The sequence below is a fragment of the Cryptotermes secundus genome, unplaced genomic scaffold (assembly GCF_002891405.2).
Source record: "Cryptotermes secundus unplaced genomic scaffold, Csec_1.0 scaffold117, whole genome shotgun sequence".
Lineage (NCBI taxonomy): Eukaryota > Metazoa > Arthropoda > Insecta > Blattodea > Kalotermitidae > Cryptotermes > Cryptotermes secundus.
The window spans coordinates 3,476,055-3,495,438 of record NW_019737981.1 but is presented as its reverse complement, the minus strand read 5'-3'; the positions used below and the strand labels follow the sequence as shown (position 1 = coordinate 3,495,438).

General features: G+C 38.7%; 1 protein-coding gene across 1 annotated transcript in view; it reads right to left on the bottom strand.

The window, feature by feature from the left end:
- Positions 1-2,682: 2,682 nt before the first annotated feature.
- Positions 2,683-19,384, bottom strand: part of LOC111870539 (X-ray repair cross-complementing protein 5) — a 24,332-nt gene continuing 7,630 nt past the window's right edge. Inside the window, exons 5-15 of the mRNA XM_023862905.2 lie at positions 18,514-18,664; positions 17,209-17,349; positions 16,920-17,088; positions 16,009-16,148; positions 12,487-12,624; positions 10,522-10,667; positions 8,960-9,229; positions 8,627-8,784; positions 6,713-6,919; positions 4,774-4,910; positions 2,683-2,874 (exon numbers count right to left, since the gene is read on the bottom strand). Of these exons, the coding sequence (XP_023718673.1) occupies positions 2,860-2,874; positions 4,774-4,910; positions 6,713-6,919; positions 8,627-8,784; positions 8,960-9,229; positions 10,522-10,667; positions 12,487-12,624; positions 16,009-16,148; positions 16,920-17,088; positions 17,209-17,349; positions 18,514-18,664 (1,672 nt within the window). The 3' untranslated portion in view covers positions 2,683-2,859. The remainder of the gene's footprint in view (positions 2,875-4,773; positions 4,911-6,712; positions 6,920-8,626; positions 8,785-8,959; positions 9,230-10,521; positions 10,668-12,486; positions 12,625-16,008; positions 16,149-16,919; positions 17,089-17,208; positions 17,350-18,513; positions 18,665-19,384) is intronic.

Sequence of the window (19,384 nt, the reverse complement as noted above, 5' to 3'; positions counted from 1 at the left end):
TCACTTACCAGCAACTTCATAAATATTATAGCATGGTTATCATTATTTCAGGAGACGAGGAATTTGATATTTTAATCTTAGTATTTTGTAAAAAGATAGGATGAGACAACGGTCCATGTCAAGTGGGTCCCTCATCACCATGGCAAGGCGCGTGCTCAGGTTTCAGATGGAGGAGACGGCCTCCAGATATGGAGGGAAGCTGCGAACACACTGAATAAGCAGTTGCGGACAGGCGACAAGGTTGGTCCTCCAGCTTCGGGGTTGGTGTGGGGTTAATAACTCTTCACTGTACACACAGTACAAAAGACACAGCACACACGTAACATCATAACGCATATAAGCCCACACACCACCAAGAATGACGACTCCCATCCACGGGAAGAATTGACAACCAACAACGACTTACGACAATTTGAATTAAATTTTAAATAGTTTAATAGTGATTATTCCAAACATAAGAAGTCTACTGTGGGAAAGTGATAATTCCTGTGCTGCGTATAGCCTATTGGCATACTCAATTATTCTGCATGTTTATGTTTTTATATGAGTGCCATCGTAACTAAAACCTATGACAATAATACGAAACATACATCTGTGAATAATACAACTGAAAGTGAACATCAAACCAGCTTAATTAACAGTGTCTCCTGCCGTATGAAAAATGCCTCTGATGACGATTTTAATTAAACCAAAACATGTAAGGCAAGAATAATAAAAGTGATGTGACCTCTATTGCAGCACTGGACGGAAAATTCTATTAACTTTCTAACTTAATAGGGCAGCGGACCAGAATGAGACAATTCAAAATCAATATATTAGATTTAACGGGAGTACAGTTAGTCTGATGGGACAAGGGTGGCACCAAACCAGCAGGAAAATATACATTTTTCTATGCAAAGTGGAATGAGAATCATGCATTAGGTACAGTTTCTTTTCATACAAAAGAGAATCATATCAGCATTTAAGAGAGTACAGTTTGTTAGTGATAGGATGTCGTACATAACACAACAAGGCCCCTGGTGTGATATCATTATTCTGAATGTTCAGGCCCCAACATGGGATAAAATTTATGATATGAAGTGGAGCTTCTATGGGGAACTAGAATGAGTATTCGCTAAATTCTCTAAATTCCATATGAAAATTCTTTTAGATTTCAATACCAAAAGAGGTAGGGAAGACATTTTCAAACCAACAATTGGGAATGAGATTTTAAACAAAATTGGTTCTGATAATGGAGTTATAGTAGTAAACTTTGCCACATCCAAAACTCTGGATTTTCAAAAGTACAATGTTTCCATATCATAACATTCATAAATTCATAATCGTAGTTGGACATCTCCTAGTGGAAAGACTCACAACCATTTGATCAGATTTTGATAGATAGATGGTATTCAAGTGTACTTGATGCCTGTCTGTTCAGGGAAGCAGACTGTGATATTGACCACTGTCTGGTAGTGGCTAAGTTAGGGAGAGGCTGGCAATGAGTAGACAAATAATGCACAGATTTCATATGGAGAGGTTCAATCTTAAGAAATTAAACAAGATAAAGAGTAAAGAGCAGTATCATGTTGAAATCTCAAATAAATTCATAGCTTTGGAAAACTTAAGACACTGAGGGGGGCATTAAGAGAGCTTGGGAAACTATTGGAGGGAATATCAAAATTTCAGCCAAAGAGATTCTATGTTATCATGATTTGATGAAGGGTGCTAAAAATTATTAGCTCAAAGGAAACAAGCCAAATTGCTGTGGTTACAGGATCCAAGAGAAATAAATGGGGATATCCTGAAGAGTGTAAGATGTGAAACCAGTAGGAATTTCAGGATTACAATGAGGGTATATTAAGGTTCAGGTGCTACTGTGCTTAACTAATTAAGCACTATGCCATGAAGGCCTGGTGAGGGGTTGATGTATAGATCCACGTTTTCTTGAGCTTGGCATTAGCCAAGGTTGCAAACATTTGCATTTTCATGATTTTGTTAAGACTTCTTCCTGCATAATTTTGTTATATAATCATATATGTATGGAAGTTTGAAAGCCATGTGCAAATCATGAATTGTTGTGCACCTTGGAAAATTTCCAATGGTATGGAGAACTTTGTTTTGCACGCATTGTAATTTCAGTAGATGGTTGTCTGCTGCAAATTCCTAGGCAGGGCAAGCATAAGGCATTATGCTCCTCATGGGTGCTTTGTGGAGGGTCAATTTATTGTAGCTACCTCAACACTCGAGACTAAAACTTTACAGAAACCCATTTTTCTATTTCTTTGCATTGGTGCCCATGCACTTTGTTTCATCGGCTAGGTTTGTAGCATAAATTTCTACCTCCTCTTCTATTCTAGTTCCATGACGTGCGTCCTCTATCACAATTTTTATTGCATATTTTCTTGCTACCTCCTGCCGAATTAGCCTGGTCTCAGGCGATTAAATAGCTGTGTGAATCTGACACGGGTGGTCCAATGACTGATATTAGCTCTTTCTAAGGGGACCAACTGAGAAGTGTCTTGCCCCCCCTCACCTGAGGATGGAAACAGATCCAATTTCCAAAATGTTGTGTTTTCTAGAATACCAGACAATCGATAAAGTCCAAAAACCCAGTAATTCTGTGTTACACACCATCACCAGAACCCTTTTGACTCTTCCTGTTACAAAGTAAATCACATGTATGTATGTATGCAAGACATGTAATGTATGAACATTCATTAATTAATTTTATTTAGAATATTTTTATTTTATTTTTACAAAATATGGACAATATTTCAACAATTCTGAACTGCATATATTATTTAAATGTATAATTACAAACTGTTGCTTGGACACTCAAAGTGCACTTCATCAGAGTGGAAAGACTGGCTTCTTGCTTCACATTTGATTCAACTGGAAATTAAAAACAAACTCATCTTAGCAAATTAATTTCATTACACTAAAAATATTCAAGTACAGAAACTATATTCTTCATGCAGTTCCCAAAAACTATACAGATGCATGAAGTGGCAGAAAAATTTTGTACATTCCTTGCTCACATGCATAATGGGGAGGTCACATCTGTTCATCCACATGTGAGATGCATGAATTTTATTGAACCCTGTATTCAATGCCTGCAGTAGAATTTTGTCTGGCAAATATAACTTTGGTACACATTCTATTGATGTCTATACAAAAAACTGAGAATGGGTTATGGATTACTGTGTTGTCACATCACAGGAAGAGGAAATATAACCCTCTTACATTAATGTGTTTCAAACAGTCTACTCTGGCTATACATTTAATCTGAATTCACTAATGTCATCTCTGAGTATGAACTGCTGCCTTCGTTCATGGCTGATGTACATCCCTACCTCTGTACAAGGCCTTTTGCAAAGCTTAAAGCAAGCATTAAAAGTTATCATAACAAACACTAAGTTTCGTAGCCAGGGAACTGTCTGTACCTCAGCTGTTGCTGCTGACAAATACATGGAAACTTTATTCAAATTAAATCCTGCAGCCACTCATGGCACACTGGGGTATTTTCACATGCCCTCATAAGTGCATAAACAGGAGTCATCTATCCTGGAACTTCATGGTCACTGGGGGGAGGGGGACAAGGTGAGGGGGGCAAAATGCTGCTTGCCCTTGCCACCACAGTCATTCTTGGTTCTGATTCTTGCTGTGGGACTCATGACAATAAAATATGGTCAGTAGTCAGACTATCAAGGACACCCAACTTCAAAACATGCAAAAGTCTTGGAAAATGAAAACATGGTCATGGATCCAGATGGGACCTGAAACCAAGAATGACTGTGCTGGTAAGGACCAACAGCAATTTACCTGACCAACCAACTAAAACTCCCCTATGGATACCGACCAAAATTCATTCTTTTAAATCCTGCAATATGCCTCTTGTAAGTAGGGACAAAGACATATGGAAATGACCATACAGCTTGTATAAATGAAGTTCCCACATCTGCTGCTGTTCTGTGTACAGTTGGGACAGCGGATTTTGGCTGGTGGATCTCTGATGCATAGTGGTCTGACGCATGTCGGCGAGCCTAAGATTGGTGGGCTTGCGCAGTGACACTTAGTTGCCTCAGTAAGAAGGTAGACGTTGAGCGCGTAGGATCGCTGTTATTAGTAGATACTATGTGCTTTTCCCACGTTCCAGTTGCCAGTTGACAGTGCCAGCCTACGAATGTTCTCTCTGCAGACGAAGCAAGTTCGTAGCATAGACTCGCTCTCATGCGCTGACAGTGAAGGACACCGGCCAAAAAGTATCGGCAGGCTTATATTCATGGGAGTAGCTTTATATACTCACATGCTGAAGACTTGAAATGATGCAAATTCAGTCTTCTCATGTAAAAACTTTAGGAAAAAAGTGTGTAAGGTATTTTGATATTGTAGCGGGTACACTCATTACTAGGTAACAATAGAAAACAAACGCATCTCCATAGAAAATAATCAACATGCAACAATGGAGGTACTGTTGGAAGTGGTGTTTTCTACAGTGGTCTATGCCAAGGAGTTATAAGCAGGATGAAATGAAGATGAGTTCAGTCGGAAGGGGGCCGCAATTCAGAGAGGACTTGAGCATGGAAGCAGAGGAATAGCCATTGTTAGAGCCATTACCAGGCAACTACTAGTGAAGATACTGTGGATTGGAAAGGACGTAGCATGTTTGACAGTGAGCTGTAAAGTGTAGTCGCAAGTTGTCAGCATCTAAGTGGTTAATAAATCAAGTATCCCTGTCGAGAGTCCCTCAAAATCATGAAAATATATACAATATATAAGAATGTTTCATACCAAATCATCTACATCCATAACATCTTCTTCAGCTACTTCCTGTTCTATAGGTTCTTCATACTGTAGGAACTTCCTAGCATCATCATCAGTAACTGAACTCTTGGCGCTTTCTTCTGAGGAGATGAGACCAAGCTTGGCTGAGCAAAATGATAAATTGCATCAGTCTTGTTAAAAAAACAGCATGTATTTGACCAATTAGCCCTTTAGAGGGACATATGTGAAAGTAGGTGTTTTTTGGCAATATGTAATACATGTCATATTAGCACAGTTAAGAAAAAGAGGAGTGATTACAAATTTCTTATAAAAATTAGTGAAATTGTATGTTCAAGATCCAGCAACGCTGGTAGCTTTCAACCATGAAATTCATTATTTTAAAAGTTCACTTGTAATACCATACTTGTTCTCATAATTTATGTACACCTATTTTTAACAAAGATTTTCTTGGGGGAATTAAATACCATATTTTTAACTCCAACTTTTAGCCATAGATTTTCAGTTAGATATGAAAATATGAGTAACTGATCATAAAGTTTGTGGCTTTGCATGCTGCCAGTTACCCAATTTACAAATTATCGGTCAGAATAGATACACGTCAATTTATCTCAAGAATGCACAACGCTTGATTAACTCATGAAATATGGACTTAGGCCATTGATTTCTGTGGCAGGTAGGTGGTCACAGTCAGTCAGGGTAGAAGGGAAAATGGGTGAAGGTAACAGGCAGTCAGTATGGAAGAACTCACAATCAATGACACCTGTATGCGCTTCGATGCTGTCACATGTGCTGAATATGTTATCAGTATAAGGGGCTGCCAACTCAAAACACTGTGTTCTCAGTCACATCTCACTTTTAATGGTGGTTTGCTACTTTATCTTAAGCATATGAAATCAAATAATTCTGGGCTAAACACATCAAGTTGCTTTCTGATTAGTGCTAACAAATATATTGAGAACTGGAATTATCGACTCCAACATGATTCCTTGATAAACGCTGAGACAAAGATACTGACACATGTCTGGGTGACTGAGACACGGGTTTGGATTAGTAATTGGATTTATTAACAACCTACAAGTCATAACTACAAATAATTATTGCATTCTTATTGATTTACACAGTTTACAATCACTCCACACTAATCTCTTCAGTCTATCTGCACTAGTCTTCACGGATGCATAAAACAGGACCCAATACCACTGCACTGTAGCATGCATATAGTCTTCAAATCACACGTTAAATCCCCACAGGCTGACCTCCTGTACTCTTCTATACACCTAGTCCCAATTCATTTTGCTAGCTTATGAATGAATTGTAATTGTGCTTCTGCCGCACTATTTCTGCTCTCTATGACAAACTCAGAACTCCGTCACTTACTAGTTCCAACGCGCTCACTCGCGTGCTTCTGCCACTATTATTTTTCTTCTCTCTATGACAAACTTAGAACTCTGTACCTCACTTATATAGCCGAGCGACTGACATTGACCAACAGGAAACACATATCATACGACCCCTATCAACTATTGCTCTGTGACGTCACCGCACATGCGCAAGCTGACGGACACGCAGGAAACACATGTCATGTGATGGCCACCTACTGTTGCATTGTTATGTCACTCATCCTGTGCCAGCTTCTTCTACTGTTGTGTGTATCATGTTGCTTGGCAAAGCATCACTCAAATATGCCACATTGCTCCTTCCTTAAAGTTCTTCATCCCGAACAGCCAATCGGTGCATCACCACTCCTTCCTTCTGAAATTTTTGCTCATGACGTCACTTTCCTGTGGCTTGGTTCATCCGCAGTCATCACTCTGCAACCACTACCATAAGGTTGCTTGTCCCGAGCAGCTCCCTTATAAAGTTCCAGTTACTGCAGGTTCTCACCATAATCCAAAGTTGTCTTCCATTTATCAATTTATCAAACCTTGCAAATAATAATACTTACCTTCAACTATGGTGTCCCAGAACACCTTTCTGCCCCTTTCAAAGAGGTTATCCCTGAACTGTACAACCCAGTCACTGTATACTGAAGGATCCTTGGTGACACAGGCAGTCCTTAGCACCCGGAGGGCTGTTTCAGCTTTAACAAAGTTGTTGACACCAAAGGAGTGAATTACTAGATTAAGGATTACCTTCTGCATTTGTCTGCACACTGTAAAGAGAATACACAACTACTGATTCACATAATAAACAAAAAGTTTGGGTACTGTTTTGTAATCCAAACATCCACTTGCATATCTTCCATCACTTGGTTCCCCAATGGTTGTTTATCTTCATTTTTTAAACTCTCAAAGGAATCCAACTGTTATTCATATTGCACTCTTACTTCTTCCTATGTCATCTTTGATTTATTCTGCATTTGAGATTTTCTCTTGCAAATCACTTTTTATAAATTCCATGAACACTTTCCTACCTCTGTGTACCATGATACATTCCACAGTATGATATTCATGTGTATAAGTGCTATTTTAGCTCCTGCAACATAATACTAAATGGTAGGAGTGGTGCTTTTACTGTGCTGGACTGATACTGTAGGGTGGGGGAGGTGATTGCTCAAACAAGAAACAGACATGACTCAAGAATTTTGCTACACTTTTATCACATGGGAAGAGTTAATTTTGCAGTTAATTTCAATCAAATTATCAATAGTAAACTTCCATCATTTACAGCGTCTTTTTTTTTCTGGTTTGGTATTCAAATTCATTGCTTTCAAACATCAAATTTGGATTTCAATGGAAACTTATTATCTTCCTTTCAAGGGTACAAAATGTTGGCATGAGGCATCTTCTGTAAGATGCACACCAGAGCAGACAGTATGGCAAACTGACTGGACAGTGTGGTTTTTCTTTAGTCATTTTTGTTTGCACATGGTGTATCTGTTCAGAAAGGCGGCCTCTGTAGTCTAGGGGTAACGTTCCCACCTCATGACTCAAGGTACGTGGGTTCAAACCGGGCGGAGGTCGTGGAATTTTTAAGGGTGGAAAAATTCAGGGAACAAGTCCTCTGGGAGGGACTTTAAGCCGTGGGTCCCATGTCATAGATTTACAGCACGTAAAAGATCCTCATGTCTCTAGGAGACCTCTGAGCAAAATTAGGCAAAATGTTTCCCGCCCAAGTAGTTTCCAATGCCTCCGGTAGATGGGGAAGTTATCGGGTACCAATGCCAGTAGAGGGCCATCCTCGCTGGCAGAACGGGGAGAGTTATTGGGTACCACTGCCAGTAGAGGGCCAACCTCACTGGCAGAAAGGGGAGATAGCGGGCACCAGTATCGGTAGGGTATGGCAACAGTAGAAATTAAAGGGGGACATACAATAGACTATTAGTCGCGGTGCATGGGGAAACCCACCCCCTCTATACTGAATAACTGAATCTGTTCAGAAAGGATTTTAATCAGCGACTTCCTGTTCAGATGACAGGTCAAGTCAAGCCAAGCCAAGGGTATATGCTTCATAATGAAGGTTAATAATGCACATCTTTGTAAAGCAAGGATTATCTGTCAATATTTCTTTACCTTTAAAATTCATGCTATATATCTAATACCCCATTTCTTACTTTATCATGCAAAACATGCTTTCCATGCTATGATAAATTTAGGAAATACATTCCCATTCTTGTATATATAAGTCTATGACAGTACAGGTAACTTCCATTGCCAAGAAATTATAGTTAGCTTTAACTCTCAACAAGTGACAAGACTGTATTATTATTATTAATATATATTTTCAAACACCAAATTAATTAAAAGAAGTAGCCAATACTTGTGAGCTAGTTATCCAATTTGTAATATGGAAAGGATTACAATTTATTTGGATCTGGTGTGCAGCAAAGATGAAGACCCTGAAATATGTGACTGCATACCCTTGTTGAAATCTTCTCCCCTCCCTAGAAGGTCCTCAAAGTCCTGGACTGGTTTCACCGTTCCCACTTCTACTACTGTAGCCTCAACAAGAGATGCCATGGTCACATCTTTTAAATCAACATTGGATGGTCCTTCCTCAGGTTCATCTTTTGGACCTCTGACAAAAATTAAATAAACAAACAAAACGTTTTAGAAAGAGTTCATGACATCTGCTTCCTTTCTAGTGAGGCTAGGAGGAACTATATAACTGTACACTTTAGAGCCTCACTTCTGTGCATAATTTCAACTAACACAAAGTGTTATGATCAGTATATACATATACAATCTCTTACTTCTTGAAAACTTCAGCTGCTGATTTGTGATTCATCTTTGGTTTGACTTCAGTTAACTGGAACTGCTTTTTTATCTCTTCCACAGCCAACTTATATGAAGGCTTGGTTTCATATGGCGACTTCAACAGATTCATCACATAATCACTGGCAGGTGGTATTTCTGCATTTGGATTCATTGCTCTATGTGCAAGACTGTGGTACACATGTTGATGGAAAGGATTCAGCATGCTTTTTGACATAAATGCCTCAGAGATTTCATTATATTCATTCCTGAAACAAAGCATTTCTAACTATATCATTAATAAAACTGGGTGGTCAGTGAAAGAAAATACATGGACACAGAAACTGCTATTAGCCACAATTTATGATATACTGAAAAGAGATCATGTTTCACATCCATGCATAACACCTGACAAATTTAATGTTTATTTATATCTTGATATATCTCAATCTTTAACATTGCACAAAAAGGATAGGACAATAACAATTTCAAAACTGAATACTATAAGGGAGTTCTTCACCATGAACCTTATTTCTATCTGCTGTTGTTGCTCCCAGACACTTAATGCTCCCTACTAACTTCATCTATAGAAAGTTCTCTTCCAAAATGGACATGTGGGAACATCCCACACACTTACACACTGTTTCACCGGTCTAATAGACAACACTCCCTCCTAGGTCAATATCACATTGCCACACATTCAATGTCAATGCTCGTATTTATACAACACTCANTCCAAAATGGACATGTGGGAACATCCCACACACTTACACACTGTTTTGCCGGTCTAACAGAAAACACTCACTCCTAGGTCAATATCACATTGCCGCACATTCTCGCTGTCCAGCCCACCTTTACCGCATAGCGCGCTATTCAATCAGCGCTCAAAATCGCAACGGCAAGTTTCGCTCTGCCCATCAAGCATGGTATAAAAGGTGGAGCCCAAAGCTCACAATCAGCCAGTGATCGCATTCAGTTCAGAGCGATCGGTCATCAGAGTCATCAGTGCTTCACTGCTACCAGACAACTAACAGGGCTGCCACAGCTCGCCAGCAACCATGCTCTGTGCCCAGGCAACTAACGCAGCTGCCGCAACTCCAGCAACCATGCTTTGCTACCTGCCGCAAGTCTCCAGCGACCACGCTCTGCAACCAGGCAGCTAACGCAGCTGCCGCAACTCCAGCAAGCGTGCTTTGATGCCTGCAACTCTCCAGCGCATGCACAGTGCAACAAACGGCCCTTTTTAGGGCCGCAAACTTTTTGGAGTGGTTGTCTATTGGAAAATCAACAATCCCACAGACACAATGAATTCTGATAGGATTTCAATATAATTTTAAAATAGTTATATACATGGAAACTTAGAAGAACATTTAAATAGAGGGGGAAAATCTGCTTTATATATATATATATGTGTGTGTGTGTGTGTGTGTGTGTGTGTGTGCATGCACGCGCCTCAGTTACAGATCACTAGGCCTAATGTTGGAAGGGAACAAGACGTGGCAAACAGGTTACTAGAATGGGATACCTGAAAGAACTTGCTTTTCTGTTCCTCTAGAAATACCTGACAGTACGTAGATCCATGTTGTCTATCAGAGCATCTACGGAATCCAGCTGCTCCTTTGTTGGTTTATTGATGTCTGAAATGACTGGTGGAAAAACAAATTCTCTCATGTCTTCTGAATAAGGAAGTTCTATAAATACCAGACACTGAAACAGAAGGAAAATGTTATTCTTCCTCTCAGGTTCTCCTCCTTTTAAATGAAGCTCTGTCAGCTGGAAAGCTTATACAGCATCAAAGGGTAGGATGATGAAGTGGTGAGCTAGGAAGGTTATAGAAGGAAGCAATAGTGGTTTGTTTTGAGATATGATCCCAGCAACTGCTTGGAGGGACTGAAGAAAATAATGTCATGTGTAGGGTTGTATGCATGATGAAAATAACAGGTTCTAGTTCAAATGATTGGATTTATTAGCACTTAAGTTACAAGTTTTCTTAATTAATATTGACAGAGTGCTACTGCTGATTTACACACTTTCCGGTCCATTGGTGCACACGCACTGGGATTCTCAGTTTCCACTAGTCATCGCCTAGCAATGGATCCCAACACTGAAATTAGCACTTCATATCACTATGAAGTCTTCTTGCTATTTCGTCTTCAATGACTCTGGAACCTCGGCACTAAAAACTCTTCTGGACTAACTCCTCCAGCTTATGACTGACTTGTAACTGTCCCTGAACTAATTATCACTGCATTCACTTCTCTTACAAGCACTCTGCATAGACCCCACAGAAAGCACCATCTCTATTGTTGATCACATCACTGCTTACGCGTAAGTGTGTTTACTGAGCTGTTGCTTAGAAATCGGTTGCATAACCCCACTGTTTCACCACTGCTCGGTCTGGATGACATAGAAAACACAGCGTCATCTATTGCTGCATGTTGGGCCATGTTTATAGAGCTGTTGCCTGGCAATGCATCGATCAAATAAGTTATAATAATAAAAAATCTTGATCTAGTGAGATTTCTGGGGTTAGGCAAATTTTCCCATCTAATAACTCTGGTTGTTTACAGATATGTGTCAATATAACTGGTAACTTCTGTCCAAGGCTGGAATCCTTGAATGCTCATTTAGAAGCCTAAATGCATGGAAGCATGATCATTCACTTGTCACACCTTGCTGATCATATGGTTGGAACGGATAAGGTTCTGAGGGGACAGGGAAGCAGGCTAAATAGAGTAGTGGAACTGCCCTGCTATTCTATGAAGTCCATCCCAAATGTAACTTCAATTTCACTGTATGAAGGGCATTACTGAAAGCACAGCACTCAAATTTTGTTCACTTTCCAACAGTCTCCTCCTCTCTCTCACTGTCCACGTTAATCACTGCAGTGCTGAACTCTGGAAACATGTAAAGAACTCTGATTTCCCAGTGGTAAACTGCTGAAGTGATTGATACTGAGTCTCCTGAAGAGATTCTTCAATATTTAGGAAATGTCTGAACTCGAAAGAGTAAGGCTGGTGTGGGAAATCAACTCCTGATTCAGTGAGAAATAAAATTCATAGTACAAAGTGTTGCAAAAGACAAACCCAAATGTATGGTTTCCACACTGTGATTGACAGCCAAAAAGAACTAAGGTTTACACAGGGAAAAATACAATTCTATAGGTATAAGCCCCAGAAGTGTTAAGTTTTGGTAGAAAAAGTTTTCAAACAGCTACACCAATTTTTTAAATGCAACTCATATAACTTAAATCTACACTCTACATTATTCTTTCGAGAAACAAAATTAAAAGTTGATTTTCTTTTCATTCTTGAGTGATGACATCATGTTGTGATGGTGTGGTTCATACACGCTGGACCTGGGTGGTATTTAGTCACTTTGCCTTGAAAGTTCTTTGAAATATTGGCAAACCAGCCCACCACAACAGGGTATTCTCACTGCAGAATGGAATCAATGCAAGCCCAAACACTATAGAATATTCAGTGCTTAGCACCATTTATACGTTGAAAACTTCCAGAAATCTTACCTCATATTTAGATGATACTCTTGGAAAAAGAGCACCAAGAACAGCAGCTGTGTTGACACGGTATACTTTTCTCGCTATGGCAACCAGCCCTTCATCGTTCAAGGCGTGAATGAGGGAGGAGAGAGCAACTTCTGCCGACTGTGAACGTCAAACGAAGATGTGTGGTGTGATCAAATAGTTTTTGTACTGTCTGGAGTTATTTCATAACTCCTCTGCTAGGTGGAGGTGGAGTAGAAGCTGCTGAGTCATTTAATGTTCATTCCAAATTTATAAACTGTATCACTCATAAGTAAAACCCTGTGAAGTGAGGTTATGTGTTGTGCCCTCGGCAATTTGTGTTATATGAAAAAGCAGCACATTTCAAAGAACAACACATGTGCATCAAATCCTGTTTAAAATTGTGATAACCAATGATAGGAACTGCAGGTCTTCTGACCCAGTTTACTTTTGCTTGTCAGTCAACAGATGAGGCAAGAATTTTGCAGAAACATCTCACATTTTCAGATCTTGTGTCAAACCGCTTTGGCATGACCCAAATGATATTCCCACCTTATCAGCCAAGACACAGAGAGTGATGCAACTGTTTTCATGGAACACTTTCATTCATTCCGCTCATGAGTGGATATCCTGAATGTTCAGCATTGTTAAATCATTTGAAACATGACAGTCATGAAAATAATGTTTAGGAACTCAGTACCTATCAACAGACTATACACTGCACTTCTATTAAAGACCAGTCAGTTAATGCTGCTTAAAGGAAACACCCACTGTTCATTCTCGGGATAATACAAAACCCTAAATATGCATAATGCAGAGTTTCTTAATATCAAAATATATAGTACATATAGTTACCACTATGCTTTAAAGGTAAACTGATATCTAACTTTTGACCTTGGAAAATCAACTGAATGTTTGGGTTCTACTGTATCCTCTCCAAAGGCATATCTACAGTTCTATATGTATAATACAAACTCCGTCATAAATGCAACACTTTATTGTAGTTCTTGTCCCCCTTCTTTCACACTACATGTTTCGGCCACAACCGGGATCATCAGGCATATTTTACTTCACGTAGCTGTCACACTGCACTCAATATTAACATTTAAACTCCAGATTTACAATTGTTCATTGCTCTGTTGTCAATCGGCACTCGATATTCCAGAAATCCCCTTGTCGGTTTTGTCAATTATGTTTAAAATCTTCATTAATATTGACTCATCGATTGGTTTAAAATTTTAAATTCTCAATTTAAACAAGAATAAAGTGTTGCATTTACGACGGAGTTTGTATTATACATATAGAAGTGTGGAATGTAACAGGATGCTTAAATATACTATATCATGTCTACAGGTTTCTGTAGTTCTGTCTAGTTAGAAGCAGAATTTGATGCCTCAGCAGTGTTCTTTTAAATCTTTTATTTTTTTTAATACAATGTAAATTGCAGAACACACATCAAGTAATTTCACTGCACAAAGTGTCACTTCTGTGTCACATGAGCTACAACTGCAAAATGAATGCAAAAATGACTTACAGACTCTACTCTACCTGCCCTTAGCAGAGGGATACTGAATCAGCAGCAGTATCGCCTTGGAACCAGTCCAACAACTATTTAATCACACCACACAATGGACATGAATTAAGAATGTAGGTCAGAATTTTCAACCTTTGAACTACCACAGATTAAGTTCTGCTGCACTGGGTGTGCATGTGGCAAGGATGGGGGAGAAAACAAATGGATACAAAAAGATAGGGACCTCTTGGAAAACAACAGGCTGAAGACAAATGAAACAGTAAGATAGATCATAGGGAAACAGGCTGTAAGAATGGGAGGTCACTGAATGGGTGCAGGACCATGTTCAGCAGTAGTTTCTGGCGTTGAATATTTGGATTGTTACCTGAAATTTAGTTGCTTAGTTTACAAAAACAGCAGCAGCAACAACAACGATGACGACGACAACAACAACAAAGAGAGAAAAAAGAAGAGGGAAAAGGGAGAAAAAAGAAATAAAGAAAAAGAGAAAGGGTGTGACAGTCCAAACTTTTACAACTCTTCAATGGACGCTATTGTCCTCTTTAGCCATTTCAGTAGAGTGACTGATTTATTGGGGAGACCGATCCATTAGCATGTTATGACTGCCTTGTTTTGTTACCTGTAGCTTGGGTGACCGAAAAGGGTCGAGGCCACCATGAAAGGCAAGTCTGTAGTTTGCCGAAGATGTAAGTTTTGTTTTGCTGATAGGTAGCTGTGATAAAAGTGTCTTTGGAAGGGTGTAATTGGACCCTAAACTAAGAAATAGCCACTTTCACATGTGGGGTTCCGGGTTCAATATCTTTGGATCTCTTTATTCTCAAAGTGCGTTATGTGATTGTCTAGTGTTGATTGTATGATGGATTTGGCAGTTAAAATCAGCCAATAGGAAACTATTCTTGTCTGGAGAAAGGCCGTCAATTCAAATCCTATACAGGGGATGAAGCGACGCTCCCGCAGGATAGAGTTGCAGGAAGAACTTGGCGTTTAGAATTCATCAGAGGCAGACGTCATTGGGCTGCACTCTCCAAGTTTACCTAAATTTATCAGTCTTTATTTGGTTCGATTAATCTTTGATAATAATAAAAAGGGCACATTACTCCGTACTTGCTACTAAAGTTATAATGTTTGCTTCTGAAATAAACAATTTGTGGAGAGCAGAAATAGTGTTTTTGATTTCTATCAGTGGACTAGCTTTAAATGTGCAGTTTTCCCGTTGCCTCAGTTATTACCGTGACATGGTCCTGAAAAGAGTCAAGTGTTCTACCGAAGCAGGCAAATAAATACAAATAGAAAGGGGATGGTTACAAGGGGAGACATATCAATTTAAGCAAATTCTAAGTATGGGTGTTTTGATGGAAAATTGGACCACATTTTGGCAAGTAACAGGATAATGGAAGTAAATATTAAAACAGGTTTTAGACATATAAGTTATCAAAATGTGCTCTGGATTTAACTGGTTCATGATGGAGATAAAAGGGATAAACTTTCAGATTTCATTATGTAATATTTGAAACTTTCACGGTAAATAAATGTGCTGAAATCTTGTTAAGCAATAAGCCGTGTCAATGTTGAGTTCAAAAGCAACCTTTCAGAGGTCTCCTGTGTCTCTATCATCAGGGTCAATGTCACCTTGGCCATGATGGTGGAGGAGACCTCTGAAATATTGATTTTTAACTTGACACTGATATGGCTGATGACTTGAGAGAATTCAGTGCTATAAATTCAACACCAACAGGCAATTTTTCAAACACCCGAGTAGCTGAAGTGCATAATTTATATATATTGTACTATTACTATAACATGAAAGGTCAGGAGATAATCCCTGACAGAGGTACCACATCCATATCAGTTAAGACAACATTGTCTTATTTGACAGACACCAAGGACCCTTTCGTTTGACCAATTCCATGTGGTACTGACAACTAGAACACATTCAGCTTTATCTCTGTGCTGTGTACACACCTTCATGGCCATGAAGCTTCCATACTTACACTGTCTCCCTTCTGAGCCATAATGTACAGGACACCCTTTCCCACAAACAGATGTCTTGGAACATTTTTCAGCTTAGTGAAACCCAGAATGCTGAGACACTTGTCTCCAGACTGGTAACTCATCATGGATTTGTCAACAGCTGAAAAGCAAAAAAAAATTTAATTTAATGTTAAAATTTGGAGAAGATATTATGAATAAAGCTTGTTATATTTAGTTAAAAAACTGTCAAACACTAAAAATTTGGCAAACAATTGCCATTTCTTTTGTATCACTGTGAAACATGGTCTCTTACTCTAAGGGAAGGACATAATCTACATGTACTTATACACTGTGCTCAAGAAAATATTTGGAGAGAGATGAAGGTGGCAATTTTGGATGTTACACAACAGAGAACTTCATATTTTCTGCAGTCTCCCAATACTGTTGGTAAAATCTAGAAGCTTAAGAAATACTTGGTTGAAGGAGCCAAGAAATATAAGTACAGAACTCTAGTTAAGGAAATTTATTGAATAATAGCTATTTGGAAAACCAAGAAGGTGTCAGGCAAACATTAAGATGGAACTTGGGGAAATTGGTTGTGATGAGATGTGGAGGAAACTAGCTCAGGATTGTGTTCAATAGTGGACTTTGCATACCAGTGGTACAGAACTTCTGCGTTCAGTTACCGGAGTGTTATGGAAGACAGGTGGCCCTCTTGAACTGCAGGGTGTTCAACAATTACTGGCCCATCATTCTATTTTAAAATTCATGACATATGTTTCCATCCAACATCAGCTGTTGGATTTTCATTTAACAAACACTTCTTGCACAACTGTCACCTCTACTTCCCGATTAACTCAAAGATGAGATGGGCAAGGCATGTAGCACATGGTGATTCAAAATCCTTGTGTAACATGAATTCCAAAAATACCTGAGAAGGGCACCAGGGTGGAACCAAAGCTGAATCCTTCTATGACATCTTCCTTGTCAATAACTGTCTGATTTTCATCTTGTCTGATGTATGATGTTTCAGACTCAACTCGGGCTCCTTCCTCTACAGCGGATGTAGTTTTCCAAGAAGATAACGTAGCCGGAGTTATCTGTTTGCACACAGGTTTATATTCATTCAACAGAAATGGACCAAAGCAGAGCAGAGTCTAGGGCTTGAAAACAGCAAAGCATAAGAAAGAACAAGTAGATCAAACTCCATGAAGACGAACCTTTCGATAACCTGACACAGCTATTCTGATGTCTGGTCCAATGTCCATCACAACATTCCATGGTGTAGGATGAACATTCTTCTTTAGGAAGTGCATTAACTGTGGTACAGCATCAGCAAAACTACAGATGACACCACCTGTCTAGTTTGGTTAAAAATAGTATTGTAACAAAAACATTTATAAAATAAACAAGAATGACAAATATTCAAAGCCTCTATAAGTATTATAATCAGATGCTACAACACAGGAACAGAAAATGTGATGTAGTTTCTGCCTTTTATATTTCCAGTGGGGCATGAGAAAAGACTAAAATATAAGATAAGAAGTAAACTCAGAAAAAGAGAATGAGAAAATGGCACCAATAAAAAGGCAGAGATGGAAATAAGTACATATTAAAAACAAAATATAAAGACAGCCAGAGAATAGGGGAAGAATGAGATTAATGACAGCAAAAAGAGAGGAACTGTTTGAAAGAAGAGAAGTGACAAACATGGACAGAAAGAGAGGCAAAATGACTTAAGCATAATGGAATAAACGAGTGTATCCCGATGAGATCACTGGATTTTTTTCAACTGACTAATCCTTCCAGCCACACTATGGCCCTCAGCCTCTAACAGAAATGAGTACCAGGAATATTATTGAAATATGCTTGGGGGTAAAGGGTGGCAGGGACATAAGGCTGACAACCTTGCTGCCATCTATGAGCCGACTGTCTAGATAATGTGGAAACCTCAACATCTCACAACCCTATGGGTCTCCATGGCCTGTTAGAGGGATACCGTTACTTTTTACAATGGAATAAAATAAAAAGGGGATATACATAGAAGGGCAAAGGAAGAGACAACATAGAGTGAGATATAACTGAAAAAAAAAAACAAGGAGAGGAAGAAGACCAATTACATCAGAAAATAAAGTAACTAAAGGAATGTTATATTTTAGTGTCCTGTTGCACTGATTTATGTCCATGATTTATTCCAGCCGTCTTACAGTGCATACACTCATCCACTCATCATGGATGAGTGTATGCAGTGTAAGACGGCTGGAATAAATTAACTAAAGGAATGTTAGAAAACATCAATCACTCAAAAAAATGCCTTGCAATCATCTATAAAGCATACTACTAGTAACCATGAATCACTTAAAATCATGTTTTATTTGGTAGCAAAATAATGGATACCTAACCTGCAGTTTCTGCCTAGTGTACGATCAGCAAATTGTTGTATCTTTAATAAGATGTGTGTACCAAACTACAGTAGATCTTTACATTTGCTACACTTCTCATTACTACAATATTTAAAATATTACCTCTTTAAGTATGTGACTCAACAATGATTCTCCAACTAATTGTTGTTTAGTTTTCGATTTCTCAGCATCAGTACCATTAGTCCAACACTTTGTTTTATCATCATCATCATCTATGGCTTCGTGCTTGACATTAAGGTTTATATCTGGTCCTCTGAAGACATAAAAGAGCAACCACCATGACTTTCAAGACACAAAGAAATGTGTGAGATTTCTCAGCTGAATTGCAGGAACTAGCTTTCCCATGCCTACTCATGCTCCTTTCTTCACAGGCTGTTTCCAACTTCCATCTAGCATGGCTATCAGCTGAGTGTCCTAGATGGCTGAGCAAGTTAAAGCACAATAGAAATGTGTGGTTCTGAGGCCTAACAAAGTTTATTGAAGGGACAAAAATGGGTGTAATAAAGATGATCCAAGATAAGAAACTTCATGACTGTGGTTTCATGGAGAAGGGCATGCAGAAGATGGTCCCTATACTGAACCTCCTATTAACCCTTTGAGTGCTAACATCCCTGTGGACGGATATGCGAAAAGTGCTATGCCATTTAAATAATATTATGTGCATATTCATAATAAATTTTACTCACCCCATTTTTTGAGTCAGGAAACTGGAAAAAGTCCCTGTTGTTGCCAGACGAATTTATATTGTTATGCTGGAATGATTTTATTTCTATCACAGCACATTATGAAAATAAAAAAATATTTTTGATACTTTTTCTTAAAAAGAAAACGAAACCTTGACTTTCAAGAATAATATCAACATCAAATAATTGAAAAAATAATAATCTATTGCTGTTGTCTGATAGATCTATTCATTTTATATATGATGTTAAAATTTGAAAATTAAACACCAAATAGTTTATTCATAGTATCA